Genomic DNA, 22129 nt, shown 5'->3' with positions numbered 1-22129 from the left:
ACTGATGGCGCCTGCGCTGTTGAACACTGACGCCAACCTTCCACCAGAGGCAAAGTGGGGTTCAGTGTCTTGCCAAGAACACTTCAACACATGGGTGGGCAAGGCAGGAACTGAACCAGCCATCTTCTGATCAGAGGTCAACTGCCCTACAACTGCACCACAGCCACCCTGAAGTTTGGAGAAAAGCATTTTCTGTCCATACAAGCTTTTGTTTCACTCACAGAAAAAACAACAACAATCGGAATAATCAACAAAAAAAGGCAGCAGAGAACACAATTAATCTGTTTGCTGAATCTTGACGGCTGAAGTTTTCTGATTTAGTTGATTTAAAACTTTATTGTTAATGTTAAAGGCCAAAGTAAGAACTCACCCAAATATAATTCCGTTTTTTCTTTTGTTTCAGAAGACGATAGTAACAGGAGGAAATATAATTTTACAGTCCCGTTTGCATGCACAACTTAGAGACAGACACACATATCAGTTCATGGATTTAAATGGAGTCAATCTATGGAACTCACTGGACACTACACTGCATGAAACTACAAAAATAAAAAAGTTTAAAGATGAGATACTAGATAAATAAAAGCAGATAAACTAACTAGGACACACGTGTAAGCTGGAGATGAAGATGGATTAAGTAGAGGATAGAACTGTAAAACTGTACAGTTTTGACAGAATTATTTTTTTGTTGTTAAAAATGTCTATGAGTTGGTGTAAAAGTCAGGGAACAAATTATATTAGAAACACTTTCTTCATCCTGTTCCAATTTATCAAAGCCTAAAGAAGGGTTATTGTTGTTTGTTTTCTTGTAAAGTGGCACAAACAATAAACAATTCATATGTCAATTAATATTTGAAGTTGACTACAATTTTTTATTGGTGGGATTCTGTTGTGGAAAGTATCTGTCTGTGCTTCTGCAGAGCGTAAACGTAATAAACACATCTTTTTCTGTAACGTTTGTGGTTTTTCTGGTCTGTCAGAGGTTTCTGACCCAGCAACAGGTGACGATGACGGCTTCATTCACCGCGCACTGCTGCGACTTTCAGAAGTGGTGAGGGGCGGGCACAGCCCCCTCTAGCGCTATGAAGCTGTAACTGCAGTAAAATTAGCGATGTGTGCAACACCTACACACAGCTGTTGACCCGAAAAGCGCGGAGGCTGCTTTCTCCAGCAGGGGGCAGCAGAGACAAGACGGCCTTTTACGACCAGAGAAGAAGTGGGCGGTCCCGTGACTTTTTAAGGAAAAGCCGCTGAGCATCTCGGAGTCGGCTGTCCGAACCTAGGTTTTTCGGTCCGGGACGGAGAGGCGGCAGAGAGCCGTAACCGTTCGAACTTACTTCAGCTGACGCGATTCTGTTTGTGTTGACAGAGAAGAACCGGCTTGGTTGGTTCCGTCCTCCAGGCAACACGAGAAGAGAAAGGAAGGTAAGTAAACAAGCAGCTGCAACCGAACAGAACTCGGTAAACGACGTGGAGCGTGTTTTAAATCCCGAACCTGTACCTCTATGCCATTATTTTGTTTCTTATTATTGTTGTTTCTTGGAAAGTTCTGGTACCAGGGCTCGGTTCCGTTTGTGTCCCCAGTGGTAAATACTTTAACTCACGTGTGATTTTTTTTTTTTTTTTTTTTTTTGCTGCAGGTAAACAAAGCGTTTGTTTTTTCCGGAGCGAACCTGAACTACTCTCTTCGTTTGCAGTTGTCCTCTCCAGGGATGGGGAGGCTGGGGTCTGCTGGTCTTCCTGCACAGCTGCTGCTCCTGGTGCTGCTGACGAATGCATCAGGTGACTGTCCCAGCCGCGCGCCGCTGTCATGCGCAGTGAAGCCTGATCAAAAGTTTATGCTCCTAAAACATTTTTTCTGCTCAAAATGAAACGATGCTGTAGGATTGTTATTTTCTCTTATAATCCGATAGATGAGCTGTGATGAAGATGAGAATGAAGGTTTGTTTGTGTGTTAGATTCCAGCGTGTGTCTGTCGGCTCCAGAGTCAGTCACCCTGCAGGAAAACTCAGCCGGCTCCGTCACCCTTGCCTCCAGGTAAAGGACCCCCCCCCCCCCCCCCCCATCACCACCTCTTCTGCTGCTCATGAACGGCCTCACTGCTGGTCATGTGACTTTCGTTCTGCTGTCCCTCCCTTAGTTCAGCTCTGAACCGCTCGGCTGTCATTCACCTGAACGTGACCTACAGCTCCAAACTGAACTTCTCCTCCATCATCAGTCTTCCTGATCAGGTGAAACCACCCACCCTCGCACAGATCTTTACAGACCCCGCTTCTCTGTCCTGTCGTCACAGGAAGTAGGACCTCTTCATCAAGTCTTCCTCACTTTTGTTTTTGTAGTTGCTGCTGCCTGCTGGATCCACATCACTCACCTTCAATGTGATGGCACATGAAGTTGGTCAAGTGACCTCTTACCTACTCAGCAATGGCACAAACCTCCCCAGGTGAGTGTAGATGCACTCTAGCATGATGATCAGACCTACACCATGCCCCAACATGGCATACATTTTTTTTATTTGTAAATACTTATGTCATGAAAATCCAGGTAAGGCGGTCAGGACTTTTATTCTGTGAAATCCCAAGCTCTCCTCCTGCTCTTCCTGCAGCTGGTCGGTGCGGATCCGCTTCATGGTGATCCACAGCAGTGTTCTGTCTGTGCTCAGTCAAGTGATCGGCTGGATCTACTTTGTGGCCTGGTCTGTGTCCTTCTACCCACAGGCTTGGGAGAACTGGAGGAGGAAGAGGTACTTTCCTGTCTTTTAATCTGCAGCTCTGAAACACCTGACTGCATCCAGGTGTGTCGGTCTATTTTCATACTTAAGAACTCTGACTCAGCACCTTCGGCCCAGGATGGTTGTCATTGTGAAAGGCTAACACGTTTGTGTTTAGTGTCGTAGGTCTCAACTTTGACTTTCTGGCTCTGAACCTGACCGGCTTCATCGCCTACAGCGTCTTCAACATCGGCCTGTTCTGGGTCCCGTACGTTCAGGTGAGCTGGTCCTAAAGGGAGGGGCTTCTTTTAGCTCCATGGTCTGGGAGGATCCAGTCTGTCCACAGGGATGAGGATCCTCTTTCACTTCTCCCTCCTTCCCCCACAGGAGGAGTTTCTAAAGACCAACCCCAATGGTATCAACCCTGTCAACTCCAACGATGTCTTCTTCAGCATCCACGCTCTTCTGCTCTGTGCAGTCTATGTCTGCCAGGCTGTCGTCTACGAGGTAGGTGTCATCTGCAAACGTTTGCGAGTAATGGGTCAGGGGCTCGTTCAGCAGCACGTCTTTCTGTCTTGCAGAGGGGGGACCAAAAGGTCTCCTGGATGGCAAAGCTCCTGTTGCTGATTGGCTGGACCTTCGCTTTTATCAGCCTCTTTCTGGCTGTAGCCAAACAGATCACCTGGCTCGACTACCTTTACTATTTCTCCTACATTAAGCTGGCAGTGACTCTGGTCAAGTATGTCCCACAGGTAAGCCGCTGCCCCGCTTTGGAGCTGTGGACTTTGAGCGAATGAAGATGAGTTGGTCTGTTTCCAGGCGTACATGAACTACAGGAGGAAGAGCACAGAGGGCTGGAGCATCGGCAATGTCCTTCTGGACTTCACAGGAGGAGTCCTGAGCATCCTGCAGATGATTGTGCAGTCCTACAACAATGGTATGTCCAGGATGTCTGCGCTCAGACGTAATGATACTGGAGGAACCTGTCAGCCAAATTGTATGGACACAGCTGTGGCAGTGCCCTGTTTGTTTCAGGTCACTCCAAGCATTTTAAGTGTCCCACTTTCACAAAGATTGGCCTGTTTTATTTTGAAGTTCAGAGAGGTTCTTCTCCATGATCCCTTTCTGTCTGCTCAATCCCCTTAACCCTTGTGCTATCCTAGGCACTTTAACATTGGGAATTGGGTCATCTAGACCCACTAGACAGTGCTCTGAACCTTTTTTCTTCAATGATTTGTGATCTTCACTGGTGTCCATGGATTACATGAAATCCTCTTCACCTTTATCCACCTTTGTCATGGTAGGGAGAACACGTCAATGGTCATCTTGACCCAATAGGAAAGCACAAGGGTTAAGGAGAACAGACTGTACTTCCCTCACTGCAGTGGAAGCTCGTGTCTGCGTGTCGGGCCTTTGGGTGGATGCTCGTGTCTCATGTTGACTCTGGTTCTTCCTCAGATGAGTGGCGGCTCATATTCGGGGACCCAACAAAGTTCGGCCTGGGCCTGTTTTCTGTGCTGTTTGACATCATCTTCATCACGCAGCATTACTGCCTCTACAGGACGCAGCATGATTATGTAGCCGTCCCAGATCAATAGGACCACTGAACTCCTGAGTTCTGGATCCAGATTAGACCAGATGGAATATCGCCTGTTCTAGGGTTCATGGACTTCAGATTTCTAAACTCAGATTCTGAGGATTTTTGATAATGCATCAGATTTTCTGACCAGTGTCTTCACTGAACTGGACTCAGTTCATATGCACTTTAATAAAAAAGGGAGAAGCTTTAAGTGTGTTTGTTGTTTCAGCAGATGGACCCACACAGACTCTCCAATCTGTGCCTTATTTAGATGTTTAGGAACAAAAATAAAATCTTCTCACCATCAGCGGATCTGTGACTCGACAGTCATAAAGAGGAGCTGCAGACTGAGCTCAGACACTCATGTGGGGAGACATCTGAGCAGACGGCACTCCACATTGAAGTTGAAGGACGGTCCTTCATTCCTATGTCACCCAATTCACACATTTCTTAAATTACAACAGAACGGAAATAATCTAAAATCAAACTCTCCCCTGAGAAGTGAAAAGACAAATGATAAATACAGTGATTATTTACCTTACCTACATTCATCCATTCCTGTTCTTTCCTGTAGAGTCATAATAAAAGCACAGATTAAGCCAATGTAGAAATCACTTAGGATTTAGGCCGCAAATAATTGATAACATTTCCTGGATTTTGGCGCCCCCAAATGCCTTAAACTGTTGCTCACAGTGCTTACTTCAGAAATGAACTGGAATTATATGAAAGGAATTATGGAAACAAAAACACTTTTCCACGATAATACTGTCGTTTTTCAGAAAAGGTTCTGAGTTGTCATTCAGAACAGGTTTTGTTTTTCTCAGTGGTAACCATAGCATCTCTGGGTTCTGGAACGCTGAGATCTACCCGTTCCAGAGAACTGGTTCTTCTACCTGGGCTCAGATGGTCCAATGAGATCCACTGGATGGAGCTGAAATCAGACTGGGGGTGGGTCAAACAGAGGCGGAGGGCACAGCTGATTCATCATGTCTTTATTGGACTTAGAACAGTTCTGAAGCCCCTCCACACAGAGGGGAGGCCTTGATAAAGACTGCTCACGTGATTTATTCTAGGAGGGGGGGGGGGGGGTGTCTGAGCTGTAGAATCAGTTCTCACAGGAGGGCGGAGCTGCTCGACGACATAAATAATCATAACAAAAACAAGAAAAACTGGGTTAAAACACAAGTAAACATTGACATCCAGACCAGAAGCAGGTTCTGGTTCTGACAGGAGTGGGTCTGCAATGTGGGGGACTCGGCTTCCTTCAGGTCAGTCAATAGATGACTTGTGGTTCTGAGGTTCTTTGTAAACAAACGGGACATGAAAATCCCAGCAGAGCAGACCTGTAACCGGGTCACCTGTAGAACAAACGCAGCTAAGGTCTGGTCTGCAGCAGATAATGGAGGCCCATGGCAAAGACCGGAACCGCAGAGATCCATCAGGCCACAGCAGCCCTGCAGAACCTCTGTGTCTGTGAAGCCATGTTCGTCTGTGTGGAGTCCCGATGGGTCAGAGTGGTTCTGATACAGCTAAAAACCTGCATGTTTAGAGAAATAAAAACAGCTACGGACGATGTCTACATCTGCCTATGTGCATGTGTCTGTGTGTGTAGGTGTGTGTGTGTAACCATCGGCCTCCTCTTCAAGTAAACGGACTTAAACGCAGTGTGTTGAGTTCAAGGAGATCTTCAATCTGCAGCTCTAGAGAAATAAGGATCCATGGTCACAGAAGATCAGCAGCTGTTCAAGCAGCTGTCAAAGTAATACTGAGGTTCTGAAGCAAGGGCGGTCCCGACAGCGCAGTGGAGCAGGACCTGCGGGGCGGGGCCCGGTCCAACTGCAGCTGCGCTGAGGAACGTCTGCTCCCACGCTGGTCAGCCCTGAGCTCGCCCTCAGGTCACGTGCGTGCATGACCTCTCAGCGCAGGAGCAGCTTCTGTGAGTGTCGAGTCTGTGAGGAGGGTAGCGCCCGGCTGTGTGCACGCCAGTCCTGTAGGTGTGCACGCCGGTCCGTGCACGGTCATGCGTTGGACATCTCGGCCTTGCTGAGGGCGATGGCGAGCTCCAGGTCTTCCTGCTCCTGCTGCCGCAGCCGTTTCAGGCGTTCCCGTTCGGCTCGCTCGCTCTCCCGTTTGGCCCACTCCAGCTGCTGAGCCTCGTTCCCGAGCTGCAGACGACAGACCGACCACAACCAGAACAGAACTCTTTACAGAAAACCAGAAGAACTTTTGAATCTGTATCATTTCACAGCAACATCTGATCCTTTTTTTTTTTTTTTTAGAAGACTATTCAAATGTAGAAAATGAGACATTTCATCATCCTCCTCGTCTTCATCAATGAGCAGAGCAGATCCTGCAACTTTGGATGAACTCAGCCACTGTGTTCCCTTTCAAAGGTTCTGGATCTCTGGATGTCTCAGAACTCTTCACATCTCGGAGTCTGCTCGGGAGTCCTTGCAGAAATTTCTGCACATTATGCTTTTCCTTGTTTATGTTCCGGTCATACAGAGATTCCGGCAGGTTCTTTGATGTTTTGGGCTGATGGGAAATTGGACTTATAGTCCAGAAGTTCGGTGTCTGTGCTGCTGACCCGATCCTCCCATTTCCACTTTCTCAGAAGTTTGTTTTTCTTCAAATGAGATCAGATGCTGAAATGTCTTATTTCCTAAACTTGATGCTTTTTTTTGTTTTGTTTGTTCTTTAAATTGTTTGTGTAAAGCCCTGTTGTGTACACTTTTGGTGTCTTACCTTCACTTTGTCAGGTCCTGTGGGGGGGGTGGAGGTACAGAACAGAGGAGACAGAAGAAGAAGTCAGTCTGTTTTCTGTATTTTCTGTATTCTGTATTTAACACCACATTTTTATCTGACATCAACAAAGAACAAAAGAACCTCCACAGGACTGAGACTGAGATCACAGAAACATTAATAGACAAACTGAAAAGCTTGATTGGAAAGACTGTTCTCTCTGGACCGGTGGTATATAGTCCTGGTGGAGAAATAAATAATAAAAAATTAGGGCCTAGTGGGGGGAAAAAAACAGCAAGAAAAATATCCGTGGATGAGCGCATTGCTGGCGCAAAAACTAAAACGGTGATTATGACAGTTGCCATCATCATTTCCATCGCATAGGTCTGCAGTTACAAGCAGGAGGAGCGAAACGTGTGGCCCGCCGACCTTTAAATAGTTCAACTTGAGTCTCCGCTGATGTCAGATACCCGAAAAATTCAGCAGAGTGTCCGGGTTAATACAGATTCATCCCAAAACTTGGCAGTACCGGCTTTTGAGGAAAATAATAAAACTGAAGCTCCAAGGTGAGGAAACATTTCTTGAAAGTAAATAGACGGATCTTTATGGATTCAATTGTCCAATTGGCAGCGCAAAACCTTGATGTGTCGGCGGCGTTTATCAAAAGCGGCGGCGTTTATCAACAGCGGCACTACCATACATCACTGCGGAAGCAAACGCAAACATTTTGAACAAAAGGATCCATCAAAGTCTGAGATGAGAGTGCAGAAAAGAAACGAGCTAAGAGTCCATGAAGAGAGACCGACCGACTCATCACACACTCTTTCTTTCACTGCGCAGCCACGTGCACATGAGTGTGCACTCCGAAATGAATGGATTTTGAGGTAAGATGAAAAATCCTTCAGTGATGTGACGGTTCTGAAAGAGGGCTTGAATGCCTTCCTGTTTGGAAGCTGATCATGTAGATTTGACCCAAAGCAGGGCTCAGCAAGGGAACAGAAGCTCCAGCTGAGGAAACCCAAAAAGAGACTTACTCGATGCTGATGGTGGGGTGAAGGGGTCTTTTCCACTGAAGGGGTCTACTGGGCCTTTCTTACTCAGAAACGGGTCGATAACTTCTGAGCTGAATGGCTGGAAGGGGTCGCCCGGTTTGGAGGACTCCACCAGGCTGACGGGAGTCGTCTTACCTGAGGACGCCACAGACGGAGAGAACTTAAGTCTAAAGTACCGCAAGATCCATCTCAGGCTGTTACAGACACTGAAATATCTTCAGAAATGTGTAATAGGTAGCTGGAAAAAAAGCTATGTATTTTCAAAATCAAACATCCTGTATCAAAAGTGTTCCATGCAGATTCAGGATGGAGAACAGACATGAGCTTATCAGTTCTATTGAAGTAAAAAATATGGCTTTTCTTTCTTAAATGAGGTTCAGGATGTCAGTTAAACCTCAGTCAGTCAGCCAGGAGATGCCTCAGCAGAGTTACTGGTGAAATTCCTCAATGTGTCTGTTGTGCTGCTTGAAAGATGGTGTTTTTGTGAAGGCCAGCAGAGTGAGGGATGTTTATAACATGAAGACACAGGATAGGCTCACCGCTGGGGGGTTTGGGTCTAGGGGGGACACTCTTCTTGGGAGGCAGAGCCGGCATGTCACTCCTCCTGCTGAAGGGGTCGTCCACAAACGCCGACTTAAAAGAGGGGAGAAAGAGTGAAAGGACACGGCAGGGGCTGATGAGGAGAAGAATAAACGAAGCATACTGAAGCTGCAGAATCCTGTCCACTGGCAGATATCTCCCATGATGCTGCACAGCTTTGTCTGCATGGACTCAGGTCACTCAGTTCAGTTCTCGTCTACAGTCAATGGTCAAGACTGACTTCATCAGAGCAAAGGCGGTAATCTGCGTCCCACAGTTTTTCACAAACACAACACCTTTAAACAAATGCAAATGGCTCTGCCTTTGCTCTAGGCTCGTAAAAGTCACACATTTGTTAGCCCATTCATGGGATTCTTCTGACAGACATCTGTTACTCCACGATGACGGAATACTCGACAACAGTGAGGAGTGTGGATGGTCTGTATTTGATGGTAGCAGCATCATCCGTCTCTGCTGCATCACCCAGACGTTACATCTTTCTGCTTCGCCCTGTGATGCTCCACCACTCTCTTCCTCTGGCGATGCCACCACTGTCACGGAGCACAAGAACTTAAAACAGATGCTTCAAAAGGAAGAGCATCATGAAAGAGGCTGGTGAGTTTCTTCCATTGTTGAGGCTGTTTCTTTGATTGACAGGTGGATGGATGCAACAAAACCCAACTTTGGCCAAAAGCCCTCTCTCCAGTAAACTTCAGTCATCACGTCTGATTCACTTAAGGCCAATATGAAATCGCTCATGGGGCGCTGTTTACTCATCAGAATTTGCTGCGTGATGTCAAGCATGTGTAGTTATGTATGAACAGCTTACAACAGAGCAGCAGTGAGGATGTGCACGTGTGCAAACTTTCTTTCTTGTCAGCACATGAGAACATAAGCTTGCATATAGAAGCCAAATTCCTTGTATTATGCACGGTTCTCGACCAATAAAGTTGACTCCGTATGCATGAGTGCACGTGTTTGTGAGCACACCTTCTGGTAGTCTGGTAACCAGCCGGCTCGTCCTTCAAAGGGGTCCCTTGGCTTGGACATGTGGCTGAAGTCTGCAAACCCAGTGGAGCTGTTGGTGCTGAAAGAGCCGCTCCCGAATGGATCCAGTGTTTGGAACACGTCTGAAGACAGAAGAAGGTCAGAACTGAAGAACTGAAGGTCACATGGCACAGGTGACAGCACAGCCGTCTTCTGTACTGAACTGACTGGAGGTGGATTCTGGTTTTGTCTCCACTCAGAATTACTCTTACTAACCGTGGCTGCTTATGGTGATAAATTACAGTAGGTGGTGCTGTTTACTCTTTCTGTCAGCAACAATGGTCTGAAAACACAGTCTTTTTTTATTTTATGGTGACATGTTTCATTTGTTCAATTAAATCCATAAGAAATCAGATCACAGTCAATTTTAAATCTGCCTTTTTACAAGCAGCCCCTGAATTCTCTAGCGCCACATTTTTAGCAAACACTCAGGATTACGGGCTGGATAGACACGTTTGTCACCATGTTTTAAGATTAGTTGTCACAATCTAAAAGGTTTTATACTCTCTATTTATTTGGGATTGATGGATCCAAGGAGCTGATGTTTTCTGTCCTGTTTTGCTCACACAGAACAGCCACACAGTTTTCGGGTCCAGGAAAGGTGTGTGCACACCTGTGGGAGCAGGTGTCACAGCCCCAGCGGGGTGTGTGTCTGTCTTGTGCATTTTCTATGCTGTTCATGTTTGCTGGAGGTCTTGGTTGGGATGGAGACAAAGCTCTTCTGGGCAGATTTTCAGGAATCTTAACATTTTTATTCCAACTTTTTTTACTGAGTTTTTAAAACACATCAACAAACAGAGCATATTTTCAAAAGGTAAGTGACAATACAGCTCTGTGTTTCCCCATATCCCTCCCATCCCGGACACAGAACATTCCCATATCCAGGTCATGCGTATACACAATCTTTCACACACATGCACACATACACACAGGACATAATATCTCCCTACACATATACAAGCACACACAGACACACACAAAAAAAGAGAAAAGAATAAGAAAAAAAGGGGGGGGTTATTTGTATGAATATTGAATTGAGATGCTTACATCTGAACGGAGAACAAAACAAAATGATGATTAGACACTGAGAGAAAAAAAAAGGGCAATGATAAAAATTGTGTGCGGGGGGGGGTCAGTCAGTTTCTGCCTCTGGGAGTAATGTTAGTGTATCTGTCAGTAATAAAAACAGATGCCATGTCTCTTTAAACTTACTTAGAGATCCTTTGAGTGAGAACCTCAGCTTTTCAAGTTTCAGTTTATATAGCACCTCCTTCACCCAATAGTCATGTGAGGGGGGGGGGGGGGGGGGGTCAGAGAGCTTCCACCTAAGCAGAATCAATCGTCTGGCCATCAAGGTAGTGAATGCCAGAGCACGTGTACAAGGTCCAGAGAGATTCAAATCAACCGCAAAACCAAAGATAGCGGACACTGGATTAGGCTGCAGCGCTATTCCATATGCCGGGCTGAGCGTTTTAAAAACATGTGTCCAGAAAATTCTTACTTTGGAACAGGCCCAAAACATATAGGAATGGTTGGCTGGCGAGTGTCCACAACGGTTGAACTTATCAGAGACGGACGTGTAAATTCTGGATAGTTTTGCATTTGTGTAATGTCAAATACTTTGCACTGGATCAAGGCATGTCGGGCACAGGTAGAGGACGAATGTATTAACTTTAAGGCTGTGTCCCATTGTTGTTCAGATAAAGTCACCTGTAATTCCTCCTCCCAGGTGGTTTTCATGAAGGAAAAATTGAACTACAGACTATTGTATCATTCCCTCCAGTTAGAACTGGAATACAAAAAATCTGCTGTGGTTCCACCTCCAGTAAGGTATCTAAAAAAGTTTCGGGGGGGGGGGGGTGTTAGGGTAATGAGGGAATTGTTTCTTCACAAAATCTCATGCCTACAGGAAACGGAAAAAATGTGAGTTAGGCAACCTATACCTGGCTGAAAGATTAACAAAGGTTGGGAAGATATTATTGGCATATAGGTCCTTGACTTTGTTAAGTTCTTTGCTATGCCAGGGAATCTTAACAATTTTAAAGCTGAGTACAGCAAACATTTGGGATCTTTTCTCCATAATGTGCAGGAACATCACTCTTCATCCACCATTTTTACGCATTCATCATAACACATCTAAAGATTAGGCTTAAGCCTCAACTCACAGTTTGGGTGTACAGTGTTCCCCGAGTTATTGAGGGGGTTACGTTCTAAAAAACCCCACAATGGTTGAAATCCGCAAAGTAGGATTCCAGATGTTTTAAGGCTGCAAAACTCCTCACTAAAAAAAGTTATGCACTTTTGTCAAACACACCAAACACTTGTTTAAACTCTCAAAGTTCAAACCTTCATGGAAAAATCTGTCCAGTGTCACGGAATAAAAAAAGCAAAGATCTGATGGGAATAGATGTAAATGTGGAAAACTGCATTCTGCCCAGGAGAGACGGCACAGAGATGATTGACAAGGTCAACAGCCAATCCGGATGAAGAACACAATATGTTGTACAAAAAAAGCATGCTAAATCTGAGAAACAGCGAAAGGTGAACGGCGACACAGTGAGGGAACGTTGTGTTTACCGAATTAGAATTTACACTGCCAGAGGGCCGATAATCTTCTCCACGTTATTTATCAAATTTAAAGTTAGGGCGTGATGAACCCTGAGGTTCTCTGACATTTCAACTGTTTGCAGAGTTAGATCAAAAATCCACAGTGGGGCATCTTTTGTGGTTTGTCTGTAGGTCAGCCTGCAGGGTGGGGCAAACCCCCAAAATATGCCACTGTTTTCATGCCCTCAAAGGTTTTTCTAGGTTGTTTTCTTAAGGAAGGAATTGAGATAGTTTCAATTTATAATATATTTCCACAAACCTGATAAATGCTGCTTTATTTTTATATACATACTTATTAGGTAAAATAAAAGTGTGGTTGATGAACAGAACCTACCAGGCCCTCTGGACCTCTGGTGGCCGGAAGAAAACGGGTCGGCGGCTGCGAGCTGAGTGGTTTGCTGCAGGGAACACAAACAAATGGTGGTCAGTGTCACATTTAGTGGGGGGTCATGCAGGCCCACCTGTGCTCGTCTGCCAAGAGTCACGAGAACTCTGCCCGAGTCCGAAAAAACTCTGCAAGCTCTTTTTCAGAACCAGTCCAGTCAGTTTCCTACACGTACCTTGGAGGGTAAGGTGGCACTTTTGCTGAAGGGGTCAGGTGTGGAGAAAGGGTCCACCTTTGTGGTTTTTTTGAAGAAGTCTTCAGATGACGCCTTGAAGGGATCGGGATCTTTAAACGGGTCTCCTCCAAATGGATCTGCAGCAAGAGCAGCTTTGGTTACAGAGGGTTCTGCTCTCAGCTCGGGTCTGTCAGAGGTTGATGTTGTCAGCCTGCTCACAGGAGGACCTCCTCCTGCTGTAGTTACATAAAAATGTCCTAAACTTCTGGACAGAGTGAGGATGAACTACTGGGTTACAAAGCAGATGAACCTTCAATGTGAGTTCACCACCCTCACCAGGTGAGCCTCCTCATACATCAGATGATTAACGCCTCATTTCCACTGCTCTGTTTCTGGCGGGTCTCCTTTGCGTTGCGTGGGAAATCAGTGCTGACGACTATCAAGACTGTTAGTTTACATCGTCTCCATTGCGTCTCCGGTCCGTCCATCCTCTCCCCCTGGCTTTTGGAGGAGTGGTTTGTCCTGTCACCCCTGTATTGAGTGGTTCGTCCCGCTCTCATCACCTGTGGCTGTCCTCACTGAGTCCTTGTAAAATGCATATTTTGTGTCAGAAATGAGGTTGTGTTTCTGTACTTCCAGAATTAAACTTGTCACCCAAGGCGAAACCGGATGATGGTGTGTTATCCACATCTGTTAACGTGTGTTACTGTGTGGGCACCTTCAAGACAAAATCAAATTTGATAGTTTTATTTTGAAAGTACAATGGAAGATTTTATTCTGAAACCCGAACCGGTTTTCTGTTTCTCCGGCTATTTGCTGCAAAATCGACACATCAGCGGCCTGGAAGTAGCACTCCTCCATAAAGCTTGCATTGAGGAGGGACGGACACCAGACGCAGACATGGCGGAGGTGATGTAAACATTGCAATTAACGAATAAACGATCTATTTTGTGTGTTAACATAACGCAACAGAGACGCACCGCAGGCGGACCAGTGGAAATCAGGCTCAACTGTGCTGCAGGACTGACAGGCATCAGATTTGAACCTCACACAGCGCGTTGGCTTCAGGGAAATACCTGCAGATGAGGACGGCTGCTTTGCAAAAGGATCATTTTGAAATGGGTCCCCTAAAAGAGAGGAATGGGGAGGGGGGCAGTCAACAAATAGGTAGCAGAGAGAAGATCAAAGCTATGGGGGAGAAAAGTTGCAGAGCGCAGAGCGGCAACAGGCAGGTGAGAGGAGGGAACAAAAAAAGCCCACAGGACAGCAACAGCAAGACGTGCGAGGGGGTGGGTGACCTTTGAAGGGATCTGTTTTGAAGGGGTCCTCAGAGTGGAAGGGGTCTGGAAGCTCCTGAGTCTGGCTGCTGAATGCAGGCTTCCCTTTGAATGGATCCTCCTGCAGAACAGAAGTGGACCATCAGTGACCTGCTTCCACTCTTTATTCTGGATCAGAACTCCGGCCTAGCCCCCTGACCTGTGGCAGCCTCCCGATGGCTGGGAAGCCCCCGCTATCCCTGTCGCTGAAGGCCTCGCTCATGTCGGCCAGGTTGGTCATGCTGCCTCCATGCGCCCCGTTCAGGCTGCTGCTGTACTGCTCGATGCTCCTCGTCACCTCCTGCTGGCTGTCCTGGATCTGGGCCAGTTTGCTGCGGGCCTGCAGGACACACCTCAGCATTTATTTCACTTTCACTGCAGCGGGGGACCAAGAGAAGAAACCTTCTTTTCAATCCCCATGCCCTTCAACTCACGCAGACTTGATCTAGCAGGAGTGGGACGAGTGCTCAGCACCATCAAAACCTCATCAGGGCAGTTACGCTACAGACACAGCGGGCATGTCGAGAACACACAGAACGATGGTTTTTTGAGTGTGCTTTTAGGATTTGGGGTTCACACAGGTTTGTCGCTGCCTGATGCTAGCACATGTAATCGCAGTTGGAAGAGAATTGGTGTAAAATGTTGAAGCGGTGCAAATTCCATGAATCTTGCTCCAGGATTTTTCCTTCACAGCTCTCTTCTGACACATGAAAGACTTGGTGTCATAGAATTCCGGCAGGGCACAAACCGCAATTACCGTATTAATTTCTCCTCATTGATCAAATTTCTAATGGTTGACACTTCCATGTATTGAAAAGGATGTAATCCTTCCGTCAATACCAAATCCAATGACTACCAATTGATCAAAGTTCAACCATGTTTAATTTTCAACACTTGTGGCGATATGTTTTGTACGTAGAGCCCAAAAACAGTCACAGAAACTTGCGTAGCTACGCCTAAATGTGAGATTTGAACATGGGAGCCCAAAATGCGCATGTGGGCATTTTTACAGAGACTTTTCATTGGAAGCAGTCACTCGAATGTGCATTTCGAGCCCGGTGTTAACATTGCTTTAGGCAGGAAACAGGTAGTCTCTGATGTGCAGTAGCGCTTCCTGCTGACAGCACACTCTCTAAACCTGCGTCTGACCTGGTTGATCTCGTCCTGGGTGGCCTTGAGGGACTTGATGATGGTTTCTAGCTGGATCTTCCCGGCAGCCAAGCTCTGCTCCAGCTGGTTCTCCTCTTGCTGCAGGCGGTTCAGGTCGGTCTTGGCCCGGCTCAGCTCCTCCTCCTGGGACAGCAGGTCTGACTCCTGGCAGTGGATCTGGCTCTGCAGGGTGGAGATCTGCAGGACACAGATAGGTGTGAGGGTGGTGTCCACACAGAACTGCTGTCCTGACTAAACAGAAGTTCAGACGTGAGCCCAGCTCACGTCTGAACCTCTTTTTGCAGAAAACCTCTTCTACCTTTAGGTTCTCAGACCAATCAGACCCATTAGCTGAGACAGCTGAGCTGTCTTCTTTGTGGGGAGGATAAGGAAAAACAATCTGAAAACTCCATGTGTTTCCAGATTCCAAGGGCTAAGACACATTTTCTTTAAAAAATAAAAGCGTTTATTTTTAGAGCAAAAACAGCTTAGAACTCTTTACCACTAATTTTAATGGAAAAACATTGTGCAAGCAAGCACACACGTCCACCCCCCCCCCCCTTTTATATATAAAATAACGGGTGTAGGAATACCAACAGCTGTTTTGTTTTTTCCCAGTGATCCACACGGACCCGGTGCTCAATTGCTCTCAAACTGGCAAAAACTGAGTTGTCAATGTCTGCATCTTCTGCAGCAATGATCAAGCTGAGCATTTCAAAAACGACTCAAAACAGCGTCTGCCGACAGACTGTCTCCATTTGATCAGCTAATGTCAGCAAAGCCGTGCGGATGTCGCTGAAATAGATCTTCTTTGTAGCACGCCACAGAGCGGGACTCTAGGAATACGAGTCGATTTCTAGGGATTAGCCAATGAGCGTTTAGATCCCACCCACTTTCAATGATTGACAGACAGACTCATTCTGCTGAAAAAGCTCATCATGAAATAAAAAAGTCATTCTGAAAGACAGCAGTGTGAAATAAAAACAAAGCTACTTTGGAAAATATTGATTTTGAAATCAAAGTTTCTGTAAAAAAAAAAAACAGTTATAATATTCAACATGATAAAAAATGAATCTTTTAAAATGCTGTTTTAAAATAATGAACAGGTTTTTAAAGCAAAAATGAAATATATTTAATAATATTATGGCTAATTTAAAATCTGTGTGCAGATTTTTCACAATTTCATGATTTTATTATATATTTATAAGAGATTTATTGGTTGATTGTGTGATTGCACTAGGGGTGTAACGATGCGCTAAAATCTCAATTCGGTTCGGTTCAGAATTTCACAGGGATCGGTTCGGTACATTTCGGTTTGGTACTGCCAATCACCAATCTTTCTGATATGAACCTTTTATTGTTATTTATTGTGTGTGTTTGTGTGTGTTTTTGCTGCCCTACACCTGAATTTCTCCCTTGGGAGATTAATATATTTTTTATCTATACATCCATCTATTTTCGGTAATTTTTCTGTACAAAAAACTAAGGCAGAAAAAATTACTTACAAAATGCATTTATTGGTTTTACATAAAAAATGAAATTGACCTATGTAGGTGATCTGCTTAATAAAATAAGAACAACTATTAGCTGCCAGGAACCAAAAACTTTGGATAATTAACACTGGCCTGAAAAAAAAACATTTGAACTTGAACATTTTCTTTCTTGTAGACCTGATTGTTACAGTCGGTGATGCTGTTTTAAATTTGTTAACTGATTGGATGTGTTACTATGGCATACGCTATCTTTGTGTAACAATGACAACACACAGCATTGGACTTATCCAATTGTCTTTTTCCTTCATGGATGCTAACAACAAAGCCAAAGTGTTCCCCCCACACAGGAGAGTGTAAGGAGATGGGGGGGGGGGTCCTCATCTCTGGCCTCACGTCTGCATTAGTCATATTTTGACATGCTTACTGTCCGTCACCTAATAGTGTCTCGGAGGAAACTCACGGCTAACATTACTTCTGCCTTGGTGCAAAGTTAATACAGTGGTGACCTGGGGGTTAGCCCCGCCTACAGCCACTAAGACTCATGGGAAGTGTGAAATCTAGTGTGTTGAATCCTTCACCATCACTGAGAGAGCTATGAAGAGAAGTGAGGCTCATGTTGTTACACTGTTGGTGTGTGTTCATAATTAATGGGTTTAATGCTGGAAAGGAGATGGAGCATCTATTTCTGTCTACTCTCTCTCTGAGACTGTTTGAAGGCGAGTGGAGGATGGGGCAAGGACAGTCAATGCAGATAGTTTAGTAGCAGCTCGGCTCTCGTTTCCCTGCTACGAGTGACAAAGAGTCGTTACAATGCATGTGCGGGAGAAAAAGAAAAAAAACGTGCCAAAACGGTACAGAAGTGCACCGAACCGAAACTGCCGTACAAAAACGGTACTGTTCAACTACGGGTATCGTAACACCCCTAGATTGCACAAGGTCATATTTATTTTGTTAATTATGAACAATTTGGGCTCCATAAAGGAAGTCTTTTTTTAATATTTAAAATGTGAAGTTTTTTATAAATTTGTTTTTAGCTGTCTGCTAAGCACAGCTAATAGGAATTTTATGAACAACACACACCACCCGCTACCACCCTTCTGTCCTCACCATCTGAGACTCCTCCTGGCATTTCATGCGCACTTCATTCAGCATGTCCTCAAGTTTGTGTTTCTGCTGGTCCATCTCATCCAGACGGTCCTGGGCATCCTGTTTCTGTGCTTCCAGCTCCTGCAGAGTGACGGTCTCTCGGTCCAGGTCGTTCTGCATCTCCTGAAGGAACACGTAGAACCCCTCCAGAGTCAGAACCGGGCTGAGCTGCGTGGGCCCAGTCGCAGCCTTGCTCTTCCTCACCTGAACCTCTGCGCTCTTCTGTCTTATGGCCTCCTCTGTTTCCCTGATGTCCTGCTCCAGAGTGTACTTCTCCCTGACACACACAGACACAAAGGAACGATCAAGGTGCGGAACAGGAGAAACGGGTTTCAGACAGCTGTGAGGAGCCGAGTCTACACATCTTTGGATTCAATAATAAACCTAACAGTGAACAGATCAAAGTCCAGAACTGCAAACCTAAACCAGTTCTAACACCTCTGACTTGCGGACAGCAAATTTTTATGACCCATCACAACTGCAGAAACTAAAACCAAAGAAGACCAGTGGTCTTCAGAAACACAAGCACAGCCGGTGTGTCAGATGAGAACAAGAACTTCTGGCAATATTCCTTGGAAGAGGCAGATTTTTACGTTTCATTGGTCTGAAAGGCAGAAAATGGTTTTACTTTACAATGCGTGACACCTCGTAAAGACCAAATACAGTAAGAACAGCCCACCTTAAGTTGAATCATGACCAAGGAAGGATAAGTACACCTCTGCCTCCTCACAGCCACCAGAATCCATACCAAAGTATGATCAAACTTTTATGTAGTTCATGATTTTATGTTTCCTAATTTAAACACATCACATCTAGTCGTTAGTTCACCTCCTGGATCCTTCTGAGGAAAATAACCAGGAAATTTTTCCTCTACAAAAGGAAGAAGTAACCATCCTTTATTTTCTTCTATAGTTGGAAGAAACGTCCGCTCTGAAAGGTGAGACCAGGCATCTAAAGCCTGCACTTAAATTTCCACAAGTTCCTGTCATAAAATCAATAATGTGCAACCTCCAGCACTTCCTAAGAACTGTGTGTACGATTTCTTTCTTGCGATTAGTTAAATCATGTTGTAGGCCTTAAGGATCAAACAGCGGAACGGATTTATGTTTCTGTGACCAAAACTACATTGATTTGTTCTTCTGAATTAAATAATTTTGTGTTATTTTCCTGTTTACAAAGTTTAGATGAAAAGTCAACAGTGAGCATTTAACATTGTAGCATGTAACATTAAACCCAGATTGACAAATGTTTTTTCTCCAGACAAACGTTTTATTTATTTTATTTATGGTCTTCAAATATGAAATTCACAGTAATTTTGGTAAGTTCTATCATTTTTATGTTATGTGAAGAAAAGAAAAGACTCTTATTGCAATACAAACATCATTAAACAGTTCATATGCATTTAATGTTATTATAAGGATGAATAGAATGCACACATTTTCACCTGATCAAATCTGGCCCTTTTTGCAAACACTTTGAGCATTGTGATGACTGCTGTCACACAAGATTATTATTATTAAGGTGAAGTGTACAGTTCCATTTGTATTTCTATGTATTTTTGCTATGGTTATTTGTGTATATTGTGTATATTGATTCTTTGAGTTTTCATGTGGAGCTGTACCGGCTTGAGGTGGCCTAGAGATGGTGCCAAATGGAGAGGCTTTCAAAAAGGGTTCTACCATTACCTGGACTCCATGGGGAAGGGAATGGGTTTCTCTGTTCTACTTGTGTTGTTTTTTTGTCTTCAACCCCCCACCCCCACCCCCCACCCCCATTGTATCATTAGTGGTTTAACCCACTTATTTAAAAATAAGTCCTCAGGTGTGTGTTACTGTTAGGTCAGTCATTTGAGTTCTTTCCTAAGTTGCAAGTTTGTTGACCTCTTTTATGGGCCGTTTTAAAACTGTGTTTGTTCAGAGGGATCCTAGACATTAAAAACAATTTATTTTTGAACTAAATATCTGTGCTCTTGGCCCCGTTTGTCTGATCCATCACAAGCATCCCTGGAAAAGGCCGTAGTTTTTTGCAGTCAAAACATTGAAGTGAGGCGGTAATTGATGGTCTTTTATTAGAGCGGAGAATATCAATGCCGACATATTTGTGTTTTTAAGTTTTCGTTTTCATACCACCTCTTTAGTTAGTTGTTCAACTACTGTTCATGAGATGGTCTGAGAAGTGAGCATCATCTTACAATGTTGATACCCATCTTCCTCAGGTGCTCTAACTCCTGCTGTCCTTCACGATCCACTGCACCAATCACCGTCCCTCTGCCATGACGTCCCGTCTCAGCTCCAGCGCATTACCCAACTCAATATTTGAAAATAAATTCTTTCTTATTAAGAGTCTTTACTCACTGGGGTCCATGTTTACATGTTTGCTTGAGGCAACAAAAGGTTTGCTTTTTGTAGTCCAGTTTCTATATTTGTCGTTCACTACAACTGTCAATTATTCGTCAACAAAGCTGCAGGGAAAGTGTAGTTTCCTTTAACTGTTTGAATGTCTTGTTCCCTTTGCTTTGATGCCTAAACAATTTTCTGTTTTCTGTATGTGTCACTTTCTGTTTGGTTGTCTGTAAAGTCACTTCACATTGAAGTGAACCGCACCAGAATTCATTTGCAAGTTTAAAAAAAAGACCCTTGTTTTGAAGAGGACCCAAGTTCTCTTGTTTGGTCCAAACCCGATTTTAGGTGAGCTTTCACACTACCTAATCAATAGAAAATCAGCTCCAGCGTTGGTTTGCAAGCATCTCTCAAAGACAAACTCTGGCTGTTGCCTGGTTTCTTCTGATGGTTCTTTTGGTTTGGCAGGTGAGACAGCTCTCCAGAACTCTAGTTTGGACTAAACAAGAGAACTCTACTCCACTTCAGAACAAGGACCTTTGTTCATTTGCAGATGAACTCTGGCACGGTTCACTTCAGTGTGGATGCAAATGGATTTTCTTCGGGCGAAGGAGAAGAGAAACAATGACATAAGTTCTGTGTGTTTGAAGGCCTGAAAAAAATACCAGAAGCTCATTTTGAGCAATAGCGCCCCAAATGAGCATCTGTTGGAACTGCTTGATTTTTCCCAGATAGTTTAGCTCACTTCAACCTTTGGCTCTCCCCTGACAACACCGAACCAGAGAAACTGAGGTATGTTGGTAACATTTGAGTGTGTGTGTGGACATGCCCTGCCCCTTCTAGATTTATATTACATCTGAACCTAATCATTGTTATTATAAACATCCAGCAACTTGTTGCTTTATGCTGCTTCATGGTCTTACCCCCCCCCCCCCCCCTTTTATAATCAGCCTCCTATCCCCCCCTTTCTAACATCCCTTTCTTTTCTTCCCTCCTTTTCTTTTCCGTCCGGTCCAACACCAAAATTTCACAAATATGATTATACCTCTGGTTTGTCAATAGATTCATAAACCCTGTTGTAAAAGTAAAATATGTCCGACACAAGAGGCCTTCAGCTCTCATCTGTTTGCTCAGCTGTTGGACAGGACAAGTTGAAAAAAAAGAAAATAAAAGAAGAAGAAAAAACAGAAATTGAAGAACTTTGTTTTGTATTATGATGAAGTCGTTTTTTCATTCTTTTGTCTGGTATAGACGAATGAGAGTCTTAGAAGAGAGCCCACTCTGATCAGAGAGTAGGAGCTCTTCCTTATTGTTGGTTGATTTAGCTTCTGCACACTCACGAAAGTCTGAATGTAGGATATTACCAACAGATATACAGCCTTCCTACTGAAGACTATTGTCCTTGTGAAAGTGAAGAAGAACACTCTGTGAACACACAGAGTCCAACAAAAACCACAGATATTACCTGAGAAAGTTCCAGTGGGTGAAGGCAAGAGTGCTGCAGCATGCAGGACAAAGGAGCAACAGAAACTGGTAAAATACATGCCTTAAATATGGATGGATGGATGGATGCATGGATGGATGGATGCATGGATGGATGGATGCATGGATGTACAAATCAATAGATTGGGAACTGGAGTTTGGGCTGAGATGTATAAATGTGTAGAATAAGGCAGTCTCTTCTATGTTTATTGTTTCTTAAAAAAGCGGAAATAGAGGCTTGAGTTCATCTTTCCTGCACAGGCTACTGTCCCCAATACAGTCACAAAGCTGATCCAGTCAGTTATGCTGGCAAACAGGATGAAGGTGC

General features: G+C 44.5%; 2 protein-coding genes across 7 annotated transcripts in view; one reads left to right on the top strand and one right to left on the bottom strand.

Annotated features, from left to right (window-relative positions):
- Window positions 1-1212: 1212 nt before the first annotated feature.
- On the top strand, window positions 1213-4500 carry ctns (cystinosin, lysosomal cystine transporter). 2 transcript variants are annotated; one of them, XM_023954041.1, is made up of 11 exons: window positions 1213-1425; window positions 1698-1782; window positions 1959-2037; window positions 2141-2231; window positions 2340-2443; window positions 2606-2743; window positions 2889-2988; window positions 3098-3217; window positions 3292-3462; window positions 3530-3647; window positions 4169-4500. In XM_023954041.1, exons 2-11 carry the CDS (start codon window positions 1713-1715, stop codon window positions 4306-4308), a joined length of 1131 nt encoding a protein of 376 aa, XP_023809809.1. In that variant the 5' UTR covers window positions 1213-1425; window positions 1698-1712; the 3' UTR covers window positions 4309-4500. The 2 variants fall into 2 exon arrangements, with proteins under 2 accessions (XP_023809809.1, XP_023809808.1); XM_023954040.1 differs by having other exon boundaries at window positions 1641-1782.
- Window positions 4501-5264: 764 nt separating this feature from the next.
- Window positions 5265-22129, bottom strand: part of LOC101155415 (epidermal growth factor receptor substrate 15-like 1) — a 30153-nt gene continuing 13288 nt past the window's right edge. For 2 of the 5 annotated variants that reach the window (XM_020702083.2, XM_011473794.3), the window contains 13 exons: window positions 18185-18257; window positions 17942-18103; window positions 15342-15539; window positions 14353-14532; window positions 14175-14274; window positions 13953-14003; window positions 12877-13013; window positions 12651-12714; window positions 9653-9792; window positions 8623-8716; window positions 8066-8218; window positions 7035-7051; window positions 5265-6454 (listed from right to left, as the gene is read on the bottom strand). In XM_020702083.2, the coding sequence (XP_020557742.1) occupies window positions 6308-6454; window positions 7035-7051; window positions 8066-8218; window positions 8623-8716; window positions 9653-9792; window positions 12651-12714; window positions 12877-13013; window positions 13953-14003; window positions 14175-14274; window positions 14353-14532; window positions 15342-15539; window positions 17942-18103; window positions 18185-18257 (1516 nt within the window). In that variant the 3' untranslated portion in view covers window positions 5265-6307. Of the gene's footprint in view, window positions 6455-7034; window positions 7052-8065; window positions 8219-8622; window positions 9214-9652; window positions 9793-12650; window positions 12715-12876; window positions 13014-13952; window positions 14004-14174; window positions 14275-14352; window positions 14533-15341; window positions 15540-17941; window positions 18104-18184; window positions 18258-22129 lie in introns of those variants that run through there. The other 3 variants (XM_020702097.2, XR_002289899.1, XR_002289901.1) reach the window with 3 other exon arrangements.

The sequence above is a fragment of the Oryzias latipes genome, chromosome 4 (genome assembly GCF_002234675.1).
Source record: "Oryzias latipes chromosome 4, ASM223467v1".
Taxonomy (NCBI): domain Eukaryota; kingdom Metazoa; phylum Chordata; class Actinopteri; order Beloniformes; family Adrianichthyidae; genus Oryzias; species Oryzias latipes.
The sequence above is the reverse complement of the archived record's forward strand: the minus strand, read 5'-3'. Positions and strand labels throughout refer to the sequence as shown.